This window comes from Schistocerca americana, chromosome 3, assembly GCF_021461395.2.
Source record: "Schistocerca americana isolate TAMUIC-IGC-003095 chromosome 3, iqSchAmer2.1, whole genome shotgun sequence".
NCBI lineage: Eukaryota > Metazoa > Arthropoda > Insecta > Orthoptera > Acrididae > Schistocerca > Schistocerca americana.
The window spans coordinates 929,058,302-929,077,024 of record NC_060121.1 but is presented as its reverse complement, the minus strand read 5'-3'; the positions used below and the strand labels follow the sequence as shown (position 1 = coordinate 929,077,024).

Sequence of the window (18,723 nt, the reverse complement as noted above, 5' to 3'; positions counted from 1 at the left end):
CAAAACTGAAATCAGCTGAACACCAAATCTTTCAACCACTGTCTCACAACTATTGCATTCACTTTCAACTTTCTATAACTATCACTTGCTAGCCACATACACATACAGATATAAGGAGAACAGAAATAATTTAACATTAGTTTTCAGCATATAATTCTTTAGGTTGGCAACATGCACATAAACAAATCAAACAGCAAGGGACATGAGATGAACACACTGTAGTGACAAATTCAACATCAGTAAAATGTCTACAGCTAGTGATGGAAGAAAAAAGATTGAACATGAAAAAATGCTTATGTTCCATAATTTAAGTTTTAGTTCAACCTCCAACATGTGACCAGGTGAGGGGAAACGCAGATGTCCACCAAAAACTCGATTCACTGTAAGTAATCAGTTATTCACGTGAAAAAAGATGTGAACTGTTTTATAATCTGCAAGTATCACATATCAAAACATAACTGAATCATTCTAGATTCCACCGAAGATGCCTTAAAGTAAAAGGCGAAACGCATCTTCAACCAATAAAGCACACTCGATAAAGAAAAAAAAAACGTTTGTTACTTACCAAAGGAAATAATCAGTAGCTGTAGATACTTAGCAAATTACATCTTATGACATAGCAGCAAATTAGTTTCGGTTTAACTTCTCATTCCACACGCTACTAAATGCCGTTTAAAAAAATTCATCTATCCCTTCTGAAAAACTGTAGTTAATTTCGTATCCCGGTAGATAAACAGTTTTTGGATATTTATCATGCGACGAAATACATGACTTTTTACAAGTTATCGCTTGCAAAACAACACGTTTCGATTTATTGAACCGTTTATGAAATTTGCGGTTGATACAAACAACCACATGGTTTACGACGAGCAGGACAAAGTATCGGTCGCATCGCGAGCCACCTGCGCGCGGTCAACGGACCGCCCGTCCGCCGACATATCATTCAATATCTCGAGAACGGTGATAGCTATCGTTCTGCTTCCAGCTTTAAAAACAATTTCCATATGTTGACTAAATTTCATATGCAATAATGTATTACCTAAAATGAACTGTACGCAAAGTCCACGCAATGCGTTTTTACCTTTGCACACTCATTAAAATTTCGTGTACAGGTTTACGTAAATGCGTTACAGCAAGTAACCACGACGAATAACGAAAATAAATTCGGTCCTTTATCGAGAGAAGATATCAGGCTGTAACATGCCCAAGAACCAAATTTTTCTACCGAATAGTTTCCCTGGAATCGGATGATAAGTATTTCATAGCAACCGCCGCGTCCGCGCCAGCGTTTCGGCGAAAGTTCGTGTGGCCCGGGGTTCCGTACCTGACGTCACGCTCAGCGCGTTCTGTGATTGGCGGCGCGGCACGCGGCAGCGAAAACGGTTCGACATGGTCAAACCGCGACGAAGAGCCCGCTGCGCCACGCCGCTGACGGCGTTTCCATGGCAACCACGCCGCTGCTGCGCGGTTTCGACGCGCGGCAGCCATAGTGGGAACCGGCCTTACAGTCAGTCTGGACCTAGTGGCGAGTGCACTAGGTGTCGCCATCTCGAAGATGTGTACTAAGTCTGTTGGAGAACAAGTGATGACTGTACTGCTTGAAATAAAGACTTCAGTCCTTTTTCCTTGCAAAATCAGACGATATGAATTACGTTAGTACAAGTGCAGTTTATTATTTGACGCTATTTTGATACATTAGCAGTGAAAAAACATAAGTGACAGCAAAGTTCGTAGGATGTGGACTATTTCGTACGTGTGTTCAATTATGGTGCTGGATTATGACAATGATGATGACTTATAATAAAGTTAATATGGTTTTGCAGCCATTATCCTGCTGGAATTTGAATTTGGCGCCAATTTTTTCTGGAGCGTTAGGTTAGTGGACATAGCACAATTGACCTATTTTCCCGCCAAAATTCAAACTTTTTCTGGGGGCTAGGTTAGTGGAGGTAGCACAATTGGCCTATTTTCCCCGCCAAACTCCGCCATCTTAAATGATGTCATGTGCTGTTGCCAAGTCTACATGCTGCTGTCTTGGATGACGTCATCGCCGTCATCTTGAATAAATTTGGCAACAATGCAGAGTGGAACAGGTCATAGCTTGTCCCACTACTCATTATCATAACTGACTTTCAAAATCAGCTGCTAACGGTCCCTTGGACTTCTTGCTTGACTTCATGTCACGTGAGTCTTGGTTTCATTTGTCAGGTTATGTAGTATACCAGAATTGCAGGTACTACCGATAGAATGACACACATATACTCCATGAAGAACCGCTTCTCTCAGAGATGATAGGTGTTTGGTGCGCATTGTCGGGCATGCACCTTATTGGCCCCACATTTTCCAATTACACCTGAAATAGCGCCGGATATCAATATATTTTTGACTCTTTCTATGCACAGTTAACAGATGGAGAGTAGCTGTATGCAGTGTTCCAACAAGATAGAGCAACCATCCACACATCAAACCAAAGGATTACTCGCATCACCAACGTTTTCCATGACTTGCCAGTAGAGGCTCAGGCCCCTAATGTCCCCAGACTTGATGTCATATGATTTTTATTTATGGGGAACATTGAAAAGCAAAATGTATGCTGCTAATTCTCACACAATAGATGATCTTAAAAGGAACATTAATAGAGGAAATTAAACAACATTGTGCCTGCAGAACAGCAGCATGTTGTAGGTCAGCAATGCCTGGATGCCCTAGGAAAGCACCTTCAAAATCTATTATAAGTAACTAACTACATATTTTTTATGTTACTGCTATCTATTCCTTTTAATTAGCTCATTGTTACTTGAATCTTGGGTGCAATGTATACAGGTTTTATGTGGGACACCCTGTATTATCACTTAGTAGCATTCAATAGAGTAAACATCACTATATCAAATTTCTTTAAGGCAACATTGAATGAAATTCCACCATATACAGGTGTTACCTACAGAAACACAAATATGAAAGAAGCATCAGTTAACAATGGCAATCTAAGAATTTCTGAAGAATAGGATTACCTTTTGGTAGATGTGGATACCCTTGGATAAAATTCTGCAATAACTACAACACTTAACATACTTCCTGGATCAGCAAGTAAGAAACTCAAGAGTGTTAGTAAAGATGACATACATGAAGCCTAAACGTGCCTAACAAAACTAAATCAGCTTATTAAACTCATGACTTGATATTGCTATCTGGAACCTGCAATGGATGCAGCCATGAACATAATGCCTCCAGTAGATATGACGAGATTTTCCTCTGGTTGTATGCACAATGCAAGAGGAGAAACAACTTATGGAAGAACTCTGTTCATCACGTTTGATGGAGCCCATCAGAAAGGAGAGCCTACAGGAATATTGAATGGGTTGAAATACAAGCTAATCACATAAATAATTTATTCATTGCATTAACAATAAACCATCACTGTTGTTATTAATGCAGTTTGTATTTACACCAGCTAAATGTAACAAAGCAAATTAGAAAGACAGCCACTACACCAAATAAAGCTAATGCCTCCTTAGTTATGACACATGGCTGCTGTTTATCTTCTATTGCCAGCTTGACCTTAATATTATTTGATTAAATTGGAATTTCTCAGAGAAAACAGTTAATTATATTTACAACTCTAAAGGCCTGTTTACAGTTCAGTACCACTTGTCATGTGACTTTTCAATGAACAGTGCTATTTGCCATGTAGATAATAGACATTTTCAAAACTCGAATCTAGAGGCTTAAATAATTTGTAGGAGGAATGCATAATAAGATATGTTTTAATGTTCTTTAGAACTGATAGATATTAACAATTCCCTGTTTTATACTAAATGAGAGTGTGTGAATACCTTTGCAAGGAATGCTAGACATTCAGGCAAACTCTACATTACAATCATTTATGTATCTTTTATTCTGTTTGTGCAAATCACTTTTTCATTGTCAGTATGAAGGAGTAAATATACTAGAAATTGAGTGGAACAATTCCAAGGCTTTTCAGGAGATTTCAGTGTCTGGTTATCACTTTTTTGTGAATTGTGGGTCATAATTCTCATAATGTACATTATCTAAATCATTTGCTATGTACAGGAGACATGTCAAAACTGTGGTAAATCTTCACCATAAGCAGAGAACAACTGGTCTTAACAATACACACACAATAAAACATTAAATTACCCCTTGCTCATATTAGCATTTCATCCTCTATGAACTCTTCACTGAAAACCGCCACTTAACTGACTGAATCTTCTGTAGGCTTATTTTTAGAACCTCTGGCTTCACATTAAATATGGTTTTGCCCATTAATGTTGTTTCTATGTTTAAAATGATTCTCATCAAAGAATTGTTGTCTGCTGTGTAGGGAGATTATAATCTCGAAAATGTACGTGGAGGTAAATGTTATAATTTGTAGTTTCCAAAATAATGGACAACAAGATTCTTTTTTCTGTACAGTACACATGTATCTGATAATTTTCATCTGTAGTTCAGTACTCAAGAGACCGTACTCTGTTTGAACTTCCCCAGAAAATTGTATCATACCTACTGACAGATGCAAAATAACTCTGATGTTCTATTTTTATGTACTCATATCACTAAAATTTGCTAGTATTTGCATTCCAAATGCAAAGCTGCTTAATTTGTTTAACAGGAAGTCCATTTGTGTATGCCAGCTTCAGTTCTTGTCAGCATGTAGTCCAATGAATTTGATCGTTTCAGCTTCTTCTGTAAATTGATTCTTATGTCATATTTTTAAATTCCACACATTTCGAATGTTTGGTTTTGAAATATGGATTTTTCCCATGTCCAGTTTGAACCCATTTAACTGGAACTAGTTTTCTACAGTATCCAGTGTGCTCACAACAGATGTTAGAATTTTTTCTCTATAATCATCAATCAAAACTGAAGTATCATCTGCAAACAGCACTGGTGGGGAATTTATATTTATAAGTGAGTCATTTACAAAGAACAGGAGGCGGATTGTCACTAAAATGGCGACTTGAAGCACATATTGTGATAATGTGATCCATGTAGAATAAATGATGTGATGTGATAGTTAGCCTTTGTTATTCGTCAGACAGGTATGTCAGCTTCTTCAGAGCACTGCACTTAACCTCATGGTTATCTAATATGTACATAAGCAAGATATGACTTACAGAGTCCAAGGCTTTTGTAAGATCACAGAAGATAATTGCAACGTTTCTCCCCTCATCAAACGTTGTCTATAAAGTTATTCATTGACTCCAGAGTGTTTTGTCCTTACTGAAGGCCAAACCAGTTACTAATAATAATATCATTTTTACAATAAAATTTTGGATCTTGTTTGGAACCACTTTTTCTCTGATACTTCAGACAGAATTGGAGAATAGGAACAGGACGATAGTTTCCCAAGTCTTCCCTTGACACTTCCTTGAACAAATGTCTGATTTCAGCATACTTCAACATATCAGGAAAGCATCCATGTTCAAAAAATTGGTTGATTGTTAAGTTAATGGAGGTCCTGTTGTGTGATACCCTACTTTAATCACTTAGTGGCTATCGCACACCACCCAGCAGAGATTCTATTTTTTATGATAGTACAACATTTTCACATCCTTTGTGACACTCCACTCCTTTTCACATTTGTCAGACATCAGCAAAACACCCTGTGAGTGCGTTAGCGACACTAGAATCAGTGACTGGGGTAGGACTGGACCCTTATTCTAGGACAGAGCACATTGGTTTTTAGCTGTAAAATTGGTTTATTCCTATTTTGTTGTTAAAGAAACACACGAGTTTATGTAGATTGTGACATGACAATTCAGTACAGTTGTCAATATAATGCATTACATCCTGCTTAGTAGAAATAATACTGAACACAACAATATCAAATTTAAATAGAAGGTTCTCTACAAGATGTTTCTTATATCTACACAGTGAAGTTGGCCAATATTAGGACAAATCATCCGATTCCGGTTTCAAGTTCACTACTATTTAGGATGACAATCAAGTCTACAGAGGATGGTTAGTTTTTGTGACAAGATGAACAAAAGATTATTCAAGGTTGTTCGAGTTCGCAGTAGATGCAAGCTGGTGGACCAACAAGTTTACGCCTCTGCCAGCGGAATTTACCTTTCAACTGCGACAAGCTGTGAGCTGCATGGCTGCTCTTGCTGTCCGAAAATCCAATAAAAAGCTAATCAAAATCTTTACTGATTTTAGCAACTGAAACTGTCCTATGTTTCTCGTTAGGCGAGAAAACATGCACTCATCCCTTGTCTGGAAAATATGACGATACACACATGCATGGATGGTGCAGCGTATATACTTCAACGCCCTCTCAGTTCTCGCAAGTGCAATTAACTATGTGGCTGTTTTCACACAAAATTCCTCTCTTGGCGTCGTACAGAGCGTGATACGCCCGGTTCTACACTTGACGTAGGTTCAGAGGAGATTCCTAGAAGTTTTAGGTCTTGTCTTTTGTAGCAAACTGTCCCCCACGTGTGTCCTTTCGTGCTTCACATCATAGCTTTTTCAGACTGATAGGATCGTTCCCTTTCTTCTTGTGGAAACTACCTCTACCAATCGCAAAGGCTCTACCTTTAAACTGCTTCGAATTATCGCCTCTTTCTACTCCTTCCAAGTTTATTTCAGCCAATCAGACATTTTGTGACTGCTCCTGATGCCTAAAAGTTACTCACATACATCACGAGTGTCCCAAAGGAATTCCTCGTGATTAATTGCTTCGCTGGTCTGTTTGTATCCATCTGGAAATTCCCCAACACAGTTTTCTAAAGAATTTCTCTGTCGCAAGCAATGCTACCTGCTCCTAGGTCACAAACTTTTTCAAGCCAAGTGCAAGTCTAAGCCAGGTGGTAGAGGATATAGGTTCCTTGTGCAAGGGATTCACAAAGCAGGATCATCTGATGGTAGTGGGTGGAGTGGGAAACAGTATTGGTATTGATCAGGGCTACAGCATTGAGTGTGACCTGGTGAAAATAGCCTCAGCATAGACCCATACCAGTGTTAGGCTGGTGCCTGCTTTCGTGCGGCATGATCAGCCCCAGTTGAACCACTCTGTCAGGAGGGTAAATACGGAGTTGGATCAGTTGCATAGGGTGGCCACTCTGTCAGACATTGGATTGGTTCCTGTCGAGGCTATTGATAAGGGGGATTTCACAAGGCATGGCCTACATTTCAATAGGAAAGGGAAGGGTAAACTGGCAGGGTTGTTAGCGAAATCTATAAGGGGGGACACTATTACTCATGGATGTACCTCTTTTTTAGGCTAATATCAGTGTGCAATGAGAAGTTCAGGCAGGCAGGTGCTAAAGAGGTCCAAAACTCAAAAAATTCTCACAACAGGAAAGTAAATAATAATGTTACCATATTTAACCAAAATATTGGTGGATTAAAGAAAAAAGTAGATTCTCACAAAAGTAAACTAAACAAATAATGTTACCATTTTTCACCAAAATATTCCGGGATTGAAGAATAAAGTAGATGAGCTCCTGGTTTGTTTAGATGACATTTAATCTGATAATGTGATATATATACTATGCCTGTCTGAGCATCACATTGTGTCTGATCTGGAAAAGGTGTGGTTATAAACTAGCTGCACATATGAGTAGAGAGAATAAGGTGGGAGGAGGAGGTGCCATATATGTCAAAAGTTATCACTGTGTAGAAAGCTTAGATACAAAAAAGTTTTGTCTAGAGCAACATATAGATGCATGTGCGTGTCAACTTAAACTGAAGGAGGGATCTTTTATAATTGTAACAGTATATAGGTCCCTTCATGAAACTTTCATTTATTCCTGGAAAACTTGGATGCCTTGTGCTATCTGTCAGATAGGGGAAAGCAAATTATTATTTGTGGGGACTTCAATGTTGATTCACTGAAAGAGTGTAATAGGAAGAATGACCTGGAAGTCTTGCTCAGTTCTTTCAATGTGACATCTGTCATTTATTTTCCTACTCGGGTAGTAAAGGACAGCAGCACATTGATAGATAACACTTTTATAGAACAAAATGGGTTTAAAAACATAAATTCTTGTCCTGTTGAGAATGAGCTTTCTGATCATGATGCTCAGCTAGTTACAGTATATGACATAGCTCCATTCAGTAATTCAAAACTACCCTCCAAAGTTGTGCATTCAATTAATGCCTCAACAATTAAAAATTTCAGAGAAAATCTTCAGCAGTTAGACTGGGATGAGGTGTACAAGGAACCTGATGCTAATTTAAAATATAACTTATTTCATGATGCACTAGTAAGAGAATTTGAAAACTGTTTCCCCAAGAAAGTAATTAAATCTAATTATAAGAAACCATGCAAAAAACCTTGGCTTACTAAAGGAATAAAAATATCTTGTAACCACAAAAGGGAACTGTATTTAACAACAAGAAAGAGAAATGACCCAGAAACAGCCAAATATTATAAAAACTAATGTGCTAGATTAAGAAAGGTTATTAAAAAGTCCAGAAGCATGTGCATCATGTCTGATGTTAATACCTCCGATAACAAAATCAGAACAATTTGGAATATTATTACAAGGGAGACAGGGCAACCAAGAGTACAGGATGATGGCATCACCATCAAAGTGAATGGAAACTTGATAAACAACAAGCCGGAAGTCGAAAACATTTTGAATAATCGTTTTTTAAATGTTGTAGAGAAAATAGGATCTAAATGTTCATTAGAAGGAGCAAGGCAGTTAATGGAAGAGGCCTTACCCACACCATTTGATACAATTGAAATTCCACCCACCTCTCCTTCTGAAATAAGGGAGATAATAAACTCTATCAAGAATAAAAGCTCACATGGAAATGATGGCATTTCCAGCAGGATAATAAATGCTTGTTCCCAAGAAATAAGTGGGATTCTTAGCCACATATGTAATAGCTCTCTGAAGCAGGGTATTTTCCCAGATAGACTGAAGTAAGCCATTGTTAAACCACTGCATAAAGAAAGGGGATACATCTGATATCAAAAACCACTGCTCAATCTCTCTTCTGACTGCCTTATCCAAAATTCTTGAAAAAGTAATGTATTGTAGCGAAGCTTCACACCTTTGTAAAAATAAAGTTTTAACAAAATGTCAGTTTGGTTTCCAGAAGGGTTTTTCAACAGAAAATGCTATATATACTTTCACTAATGAAATATTAAATGCTCTGAGTAACTGGAAGTCACCTGTTGGGATTTTTTGTGATCTATCAAAGGCTTTTGATTGTGTAAATCATGGAATACTTCTAGATAAGCTCAAGTACTGTGGTATGAATGGGACAGTGCTCAAATGGTTTAAATCATACCTAACTGGAAGAGTGCAGAAAGTTGAAATAAACAGTTCACATAATATGCAAAAAACTGCTCATTACTCAAACTGGGGAAGAATCAAGAATGGGGTGCCACAAGGTTCGGCCTTGGGTCCTGTGCTGTTCTTAATATGTATTAATGACTTGCCATTCTATATTTACAAAGATGCAAAGCTGGTACTTTTTGCCGATGATACAAGTATAGCTATCACACCCAACAGAAAAGAATTAACTGGTGAAATTGTAAATGATGTTTTTCAGAAAATCATTAAGTGGTTCTCTGCAAATGGGCTCTCATTAAACTTTGACAAAAACACAGTATATACAGTTTAGATTAGATTAGCTTTACTTTCATTCCAATTTACCCGTAGTGAGGTGGTTCTCCAGGATGTGGTACATGTCGGAAAAACAACAATACATGACAAATATTTACAACTAAAACAAATAAGCTAATGTACCATTCCACAGGTCCCAAGTGGAATGATTGTCTTTTTTAATGAACACTATATGAAAGAGTCATTTTACAAATACTAATGCACTGAATTTAATCCACACAGTTAATGGAATGACACCATTAATAAATATAGACTTCGATCAGAAATCGGTAGCTAAGGTAAAATATTCAAAATTTATAGGTGTATGCATTGATGAGGGGTTGAACTGGAAAAAACACACTGAGGGTCTGCTGAAACGTTTGAGTTCAGCTACTTATGCTATTAGAGTCATTGCAAAATTTGGCGATATACATCTGAGTAAATTAGCTTACCACGCCTATTTTCATTCTCTGCTTTCGTATGGCATCATATTCTGGGGAAACTCATCATTGAGTAAAAGAGTGTTCATTGCACAAAAGCGTGTAATCAGAATAATTGCTGGAGCTCATCCAAGATCATCCTGCAGACACTTACTTAAAGAGCTAGAAATCTTCACTGTAACCTCACATTATATATATATTCAATTATGAAATTTGTTATTCACAATCTGAACGAATTCAAAAGTAATAGCAGTGTACATGGCTACAACACTAGGAGAAAGGATGATCTTCACTACTCAAGGTTAAATCTAACTTTGGCTCAGAAGGGGGTAAATTATGCTGCCACAAAAGTCTTTGGTCACTTACCTAATAGCATCAAAAGTCTGACAGATAGCCATATAGCATTTAAAAGGAAATTAAAAGAATTTCTTAATGGCAACTCCTTCTACTCGTTAGATGAATTGTTGGATATAGTAAGTGGGTAATTTCCCAACTCCCACAAAAAAATTAATAATATTGAGTGTCATGTAATATTTTGTGTAGTGTAATATCTTGTATAGACAAATGGTTCAAATGGCTCTGAGCACTATGTGACTTAACTTCTGAGGTCATCAGTCGCGTAGAACTTAAAACTAAGTCAACCTAACTAACCTAAGGACATCACACACATCCAAGCCCGAGGCAGGATTCGAACCTGCGACCGTAGGGGTCGCTCAGTTCCAGACTGTAGCGCCTAGAACTGCACGACCACTCCGGCCAGCTTGTATAGACACCTTTTATTAACCTGACATGTTCCACATCATTACGAAGTGTTGTATTCATGATCTATGGAACAAGTACTAATCTAATCTAATCTACCCAGTTACAGGCTGTCATAGCTGTAGTGTATCCACGTGGAGTGTATGGAGGAAATAATTTCCACCTGAAACTTCTGTGGTCACAAGTCTGGGGGGCTCCATTTTTTTCGCACTATAGGAAGAAATATGTTCACAGAAGTCATGCGATTTTTAAGATCTAGTGACATGCATACTCATGCCGAAAGACTCAACGCCAATGGATTCGTAGCAGCAGCTAGAATTCATTTGTAGCTAACTGCATCTAGAATTATAAACTAGGTGCATTTGTAACCGTGGATGAGCAGTTCTACCCATACAAAGATCAGCACCGCTATATACAATATATGAGTAATAAAACAGACAAATTTGGTTTGAAGTTCTGACTTGTGGCAGATGCCTGTACTAAATATATTGTGAATGGATTTCCTTACTTGGATAAACAAAGTGAAAGAGCCAGTAACATATCTGTTGCAGAGCACATTGTTACATGTCTCATGCAACATTCCACTTCAAAAAGAAGAAATGTAACATGTGATAATTTCTTCGCAGCAAAACATCTTGCTGAACAGCAGAAGTGGGAGAACACAACCATGGTGGGTACAATGAAGAGAAGTTCCTGCATCAGCGAAGTCTACTGCTAGGTCTTTGTATGATACAGTTTTACACAAATCTGGTGACAGAACAATCACATCTTATCAGTAGTAATAGAAGATCAAGAAAAATGTTCTGTTATTGAGCACAAGTCACCTGTCAGTAGCAATGGACGAACAAACACAGAAGAAATTCCATGAAACTGTGAGCTTCTAAAATTCCACTAAATGAGTTGATATTCTGGACCAGTTGCCTCGTCTGTTCACTGTCAAGTTTGGTTGATCCATACAGCCTATGCGCGTGTTTTTACAACATCCTAGATCTAGCTGGAATCAATTCTTGGATCCTTTACAAGGAGACAACGATAGAAAAGGTTAACTGGCGAATGTTTCTTTTCAGATTAGTAGAAGAACTCTCCTCTGTGTATGTACAATCAAGGAAAGGCTCTGTTCATACATTCATTGCGACTTGGGAAATACGTAAGGTACTGGTGTGGAAGACCTACCAGGTAGAAGGATGCAGAAGTTCAAATAAAATAAGAAATCTGTGAGTGCAGTGCAAGAAACTCGTATATCGTCCATGTGCTGGAAGTGTTCAGTATGTGTGTCCTAAATGTTTTGACAAAGATGGTGGCTTTGATTGAACAGATGTCATAGAGAGGAAAAAAATGTCATTTTCTCGTTATTGCTACAGTACTTTTGTCCCCTCTTCCTTTATTTCCGTGTTAGATACATGTTTATGACCTGTTTGGAGATCCAACTGAGTACAAGTCATACAGATAAAAAATGTTATTGTATAATTTATGTTTATTTACATTTGTTATTTTAATTTAAATTGATTCTGAATTTAGAATGTATTATTTACCTCGATCTTTTTTTAATTAAATATACTGTCTATAGAAATTTTTAAGTATAACTCATTTGTATGCTAAGCATAATGCACTACTGACCTATAAAGATGCCGTACTTAAGTAAATTAAGAAGTAAAACTGAAAACAAATAAGAAAAACTTCACCGGTGAAAATGGCCGGTGGTGACCTTGTACATAGTTCAATAATGCCGATCCTTTCCTGGTGTTAAATACATGTGGGGATACTTGCGTGAATCACTGTGGACAAACATGAACAACAATCACTATGTTTTTGATCCAGATCTTCGTATTAACTCCACGTTTTCTCTGGAAGTTTTATACTAGAGTTTACCTAGACGTACATAGGTTTTCTGAACATTATTTCGACTACCTTGTATATTCTCGTATTGACTTTCACAATAAATATATGTATATAACAGACTGCACAGTGTTGTATAGTGCACAAAATTTATAACGCATACACCAGATTTAAAAAATACAGTTTTGTGACGTAAATTTTATATTGTACATGAGTAGTTTTAATTCTAGTTTTTTTATGTGGCACTTAAAATTTATCACTAATGGGATGAACTTTGCTCACTGTCTCAGCCACACTACAGAATTCTTCTTCTATTAGAAAGTATTTCAGGGGTGTAGGGAACGTTTTCTTACTTTTGAGGTTGTGTAAGCCCCTTGGCAATGCTTGTATTAAATAGATGCCGAATTATTTAGGTCCTTTTTTTCGAAAATCTGCAATCTACATTTCCCGACTGGATGAAACATTAATACAGCCGAATTCATGTGTGTATTACTTCAAAAAGATCAGTTTTTTAACTTCTTGAACGTTATCGCACAACAAAACAGAAGTGCTGGAAAGTGTACTCAATTGTATTTGTACGAACGTAGATTGAACATATGATGCTGGTCAGATCATTTTGTGTTACTCGTTTCTACTTGTTACAGGCTACTTTCAAGTTTCAATATTATGGACGTAGAAGCTCAAACTGCTCATTTTCTCAATGTGTTTCTTCCACATTCCAACGTCTTCTTCCATTTCTGATTTCTCAACAGAGATAACGTTTCTAGAAGTTTCATACAAAATCTCCATAACTTCTGAGTAGCGCCAATGAATCGGTGCAAACACACTGCTTTACTGGCATTTGTGAAATAAAATATTTACTCCTTAGTTCAACTTCATATAAACATTTCTGGTCTTGATTTGCACAACACTTACCTTAAATGACCCTTTTGGAGCCACAAAATTAAATTTTGACATCTAGTTTCACCATTGGTTATTGGTGTCACGTGATCTTTGTTCTGAGGAGTTGTTTGGCGTGTGTTGAGTTTGTGTTTGGAGTTTCGGGTTAAAGAGGTGAACAATAGTTTTTGTTTGTAGGCAATTGTTTTAATACGATGCGGAGGGCGGCAGCAGTAAGAGCAAGACAACGCAAACTTAGGGAAGAAAATGCTAATCAAGAGGCAGAATCTGTAACTACGACAGAAGACAGTACTCCCAAAGCGGCAACAAATACAAAAGGCGGGAGGAACCGAAAGGCAGGCGTTAGTAAACAAAAGGAAACTGATACAGAAAGCGAGAGCCAGAGCGTCGAACATAAAGAAGGGCAGTCGGCGGATGGTGATTCCTCAGAAGAACAATATGAGGTAAGCAGACGTGAGATATTATTATTACATGGTAGGCTATATTGTAATGTGATGGCTGCCGGCATGGATGGCGCCTCTCAGCTGTACATGACTTGGAGGAGTTTCGTTTTAGAACAGTGTAATCGATTGAGAGTAATTTGTAGGTACAAAAGATTTTATTTCTTTACTGTCGTCACCATAGCCTTAATAGCAGGCGTGTTAAGAGTATAATTTTCAGACCGTCATCTAAAACAGCGTTTGTTGATTTCCCGGATTAGACATTTCTTTTTCAGCAACTCATCTGCTTCACCTAGTTTTGTTCAACATTGACTTCAAGCTTGAATTTGGAATTCGTAAGCATAGTGTTAATACACGTCAAAGTAAATTAAAAGTTTTGTGCGCCGTAGTCAAATTTCCCTACGCTTTAGTACATCAAACCATTTTCGAAATTAACCTTAAACACAAATGGCGTCAAGTATAGCGAGAGTTTATTCATACACGGAAAGGTGAACATAAAAGTCCAAGATTTCCGTCTAAAGGCAAAGGTGGTGATTGAAATTGCGGGTTGGAAAAAAATTTAGTTACCCCTATATGTAGACTAACCTGTTGAGCCAGTGATAGAAAACTAAATCCAACACTGACATTCGCTTAAGCCACGATGTTTCTGGCCGGCAGTAGTTACCAGTGGTGAAAAAATTTGTCTACTTCTGTAAATACAGAGAATTAAAAATTTGCTACTGATTTGTGTTTCAGTATGTATCATCCGTGGAAGAAAGAGTGTAACACAGATTTGCTGCTGGGTAGTCAAGTCAATGGTACAAATATATGAAACAGTGAAAAGGGTTGTTCCTTGCCAAGTGATCTAATTCCCTTGCCGACTTTGTTGAAATTTGGTGTATAGATTCCAATACTTATTAAGCATAACTATGCAAATTTTTGGTCTTGATTTGTAGCCTAATATTAGAGATGTTCCACTCGTTCAAGTGATGGGGCGATAACACACTTTGCATCATTCAGAATTTTTGTTCACCTTTGTAGTTGTTAGTGTGTTCTACCCTGAAACTTGTTGCTAAGGGTACCAACAGTCTTGTAGATTACAGGATTCAAAGTTGAATTTTCTGTGTACCATAGCCACTACAATTTGAGGAAAAAATTCCTAGCCATTGAGGTGTTTCAAACCAAAAGCTCCAAGAAGACATCCTGGTGTAAGTCCTGGGCATTACATTTACTTGGTTTCAGAGATATTTTAAGGTAAAGAACTATGTTTGAGGCCCTATATGGGCAACTCTATGAATAATGGATGGCAATTGCTGAATTATTTATTTTCATTTTATTTATTTATTTATTGCACTTGAAAGGTAAAAAACGAAACATCATTATGAAGGACAAATGCTTTCAATGCATTTGTGTATATAAACAAAGAAATATAATTTACCTTGTGTAACAGTTTGTTTCATTTGTATTGTGATAGTTTCTGGTAATGAAATTACATGATTCAGACATATGTGGTTTTCTCATTCATAAAAAAAATAATTCAGCTCACCCCTTTCTTATAAAAATTCACAAATTCTTTTGTGGAGAAGAATAAATGCCACGTAGGCTTGTTGTGAGGCACATTGAGAACATGCTGTAACCAAACGAGTGACATTATCATCCAAATCAGGCCACAAAACATGACAACAAGCTAATCCCTTGGTGCATGAAACCCTTGCAGTGATTAGCGTGCAGCAGCTGCAAGATCTCCAAACAGAAAGTCAAGGGAACCACTATGCAAGGAGCTGAAAAGTCCGCATCAAAGAGTAGAACACCATCCACAACAGAGAAACGACACCAAAACACACAGTAGTTACGGAAGGGGTCAGATGCCTGCGATGGAGGCCCTCAAGCCAGCCATATTGTGCACAATATATCACTTTCTGTAAAATCGGATCGGATCAGCACTAGCCTGCGTGACCTGAGCGCTAATGATTGGAAAACTGTTGACAGTTTTTTGAGTGCATTCATCAATGTGGAAACAGTAACTCCTTCCAATCAAAAACTGGGTCTGGACCAGCTGGAAGACAGCGGAGCATGTCAGCATTTGCATGTTTAGCCATGGGGCGAAGTGAATCTCGTAGTTGTACCAAGAGAGGAACAGTGTCCAAAGTTGAAGGCAATGCGGTGCTTTGTCTGGCAATGATGCTGAGCAGTTAAATAGTGAAACTAATGGCTTGTGATCCATGATGAGATGAAATTTACACCTTATGGGAGAATGTGGAACTTCTTTAAGGCGTAAACAATGGTGAGGCCTGCTCTCTCTATTTCTGAATATCTAGTATGAGGCGAATTAAGTGTCCTCGACGCATATGCAACAGGCGGTTAAGAGCCATCACAATATTTATAGACTAACACTGCTCCCAGCCAATGCTGGAATGCTTCTGTTACTAACACTAAATGGTTAATCAGTTGTAGGTTATGAGGCAAGATGCAGATTGTATATTATAGACCTCAGTTTGGAAAATATCATTTCAGATGCCTGCGACCAGTGGAAAGACGTCCCATGATGCAGCAAGGCATGTAACAATTGTGCAACTGAGGTTTCTCCCAATAAAAACTTAATAATAGCAAGCAATCTTATCTTAGAAACAACCTAATCTTACCTTAAAAATAACCTAGAGTTCCTTTACTGATGTCGGATGCGGAAGAGCCACAACAGCAGAGACATTGTGATGAATGGGTTTCATTCCAGCACTAGAAACCTTAAACCAAGATAAACAATAGAAGACTGGAAGAAGCAGCACTTTTCCAAATTGCATTTTGCCCCACGGTCTCTATCACCGAAAAGGGCATACGTAAGTTATTGAGATGTTCAGCAATGGAGGAGCCAGAGACCACAATATCATCAAGATAGGTGGCACAGCCAAACACCGGTGCTTAACAGTAACTGCAAGTATTGATACACATTAAAAGGCATGTTAACAACCAAGAGCCATTGAGAGTCAACATCAACGGAAGCTGCAGATATGGAGAGATCGATCTTGGAAAAACACCAACCACCAGTGAGCTTAGCAAAACGTTTGTCAGGACGCGGCAAAGGGTACATGTCAATGACAGACTGAGCATTTGCAGAAACTTTGAAATCACCAAGTAACCATCCTGACAGCTTCTTGATAATGACTAAGAGGGTAGCCCATCTGTTGGATTCGATTGGTTTGTTGACCCCGCAGGCCATGAGGCACTCAAGCTCTGCATTGACTTGGTTGTGAAGAGCCATCGGCTCCGGGCGAGCTCGAAAGAAACGGGGTCTGGCTGAAGGTTCGATGGTGGTGTGGGCTTTGAAACTAGTGACACAACCCAAACCCACAGAAAACGGTGGAAAAGTCAGAGCACAAAGAGTAGAGTTGATCAGAGATGAGATCAACTGCATCAGAAGTAGTAAACCCAAATTGTCCATTTTCATTATTCACTACCAGAATAGTCAGCAGATGAACCATAGATTTCTATGTGACTGGGGCCAAGAAACTACCTAATATCGGAATGCTTTGTTTATCTTAAGGTGCGTTTACACTGCCATTTGTATCGGCACATGTATGAGATACATGTATATGCGACTTTGCGACATGTATCGCGACTTGTATGAGTTGACAAGTATCAACCTCATAACATGTATGAGCGTGCGTTCACACTGGTTGATATGTATCACTGTGCGATAGCTTCGACGACGATTTGGAAGATTTCACATTTTTATGTGCTGGTACACTTGCTCTTTTGGAAGATGATAGGAAGAAAAGGCGGAGGAAGCGTAGATGGTGGCAGAGAGAGTTTGTCGCGAATTAACGCTAAAGGATGGCGCATATTTTAGAAATTATGTTAGGATGAGTATGGAGGATTTCCGCGGTTTGTTATCACTTGTGGCTCCTCTTGTGTCCAAAACCAACACAAACTTTCGGGAAGCGATTCCACCAGAGGATCAGTTGGCAGTAACACTCCGTTTTTTGGCCACTGGGGATTCCTCTTGAAACGAAGATTTCATTACAAAACATTTGCATTGTCGCGCGATTGCTAATGCCAACGTCTCACACACGATTGTCGGCATCCGTTGTCAACATTATCACGCGAGGCCGCCGGAATAATAGCAAAAAGTTGATATACGTGCCAGATGCATGAAAAAATTATAGAATGTTTTACATACTCTGATACATATAAAACTTCACTTCTTGGAATAAAACTTGCACAATAGCCTCGCAAACACGAAGAATAATGTTGCATATGGCTCTTTTTGATGTTCTATGCAGATACATTAACGTCGAAATGATAGTCGGCACCTCCAAAACTCAAACAGCCGCCAAAGTGCCTGGTACTACGCATGCGCTAATCGTCAAAATAAGCGGCAGGCGACAAGACGACAGGAAATGATAGTACTGCGCATGCGCGAGTTCTTCAAATGTCGCTCATACATGTCGCGTATATGGCCAAAAAGCGATATACAAAATGTATACGCGACATGTATGAGCTCGAGGGTCCGCATACAAGTTCCGTGAATTTTTGTATGAGGTGATGTATCGCGACATGTCAAATTGACATGTCGCTCATACATGTCGCGATACATGTATCCCAGTGTAAACGTACCTTTAGGTGACTAATGTACGTGACAGGCACTAGAGGAGGAGAACCCAAGTCCACACACAGGAGCAGTGTGACTCGTTTTGTTGCACTGGTGGCAAACGGCCCACCACTTAGGGAAATCCAGCCTACCATGAGTGACAAAACATCCAGACAAGTGGGAAGGGTGGGGCACTT

General features: G+C 38.5%; 1 protein-coding gene across 4 annotated transcripts in view; it reads left to right on the top strand.

Moving 5' to 3' along the window:
- Window positions 1-13,590: 13,590 nt before the first annotated feature.
- LOC124607120 (heterochromatin protein 1-like) overlaps window positions 13,591-18,723 on the top strand; it is a 135,642-nt gene continuing 130,509 nt past the window's right edge. For 2 of the 4 annotated variants that reach the window (XM_047139326.1, XM_047139323.1), the window contains exon 1: window positions 13,603-13,965. In XM_047139326.1, the coding sequence (XP_046995282.1) occupies window positions 13,717-13,965 (249 nt within the window). In that variant the 5' untranslated portion in view covers window positions 13,603-13,716. Of the gene's footprint in view, window positions 13,966-18,723 lie in introns of all 4 variants that reach the window. The other 2 variants (XM_047139325.1, XM_047139322.1) reach the window with 2 other exon arrangements.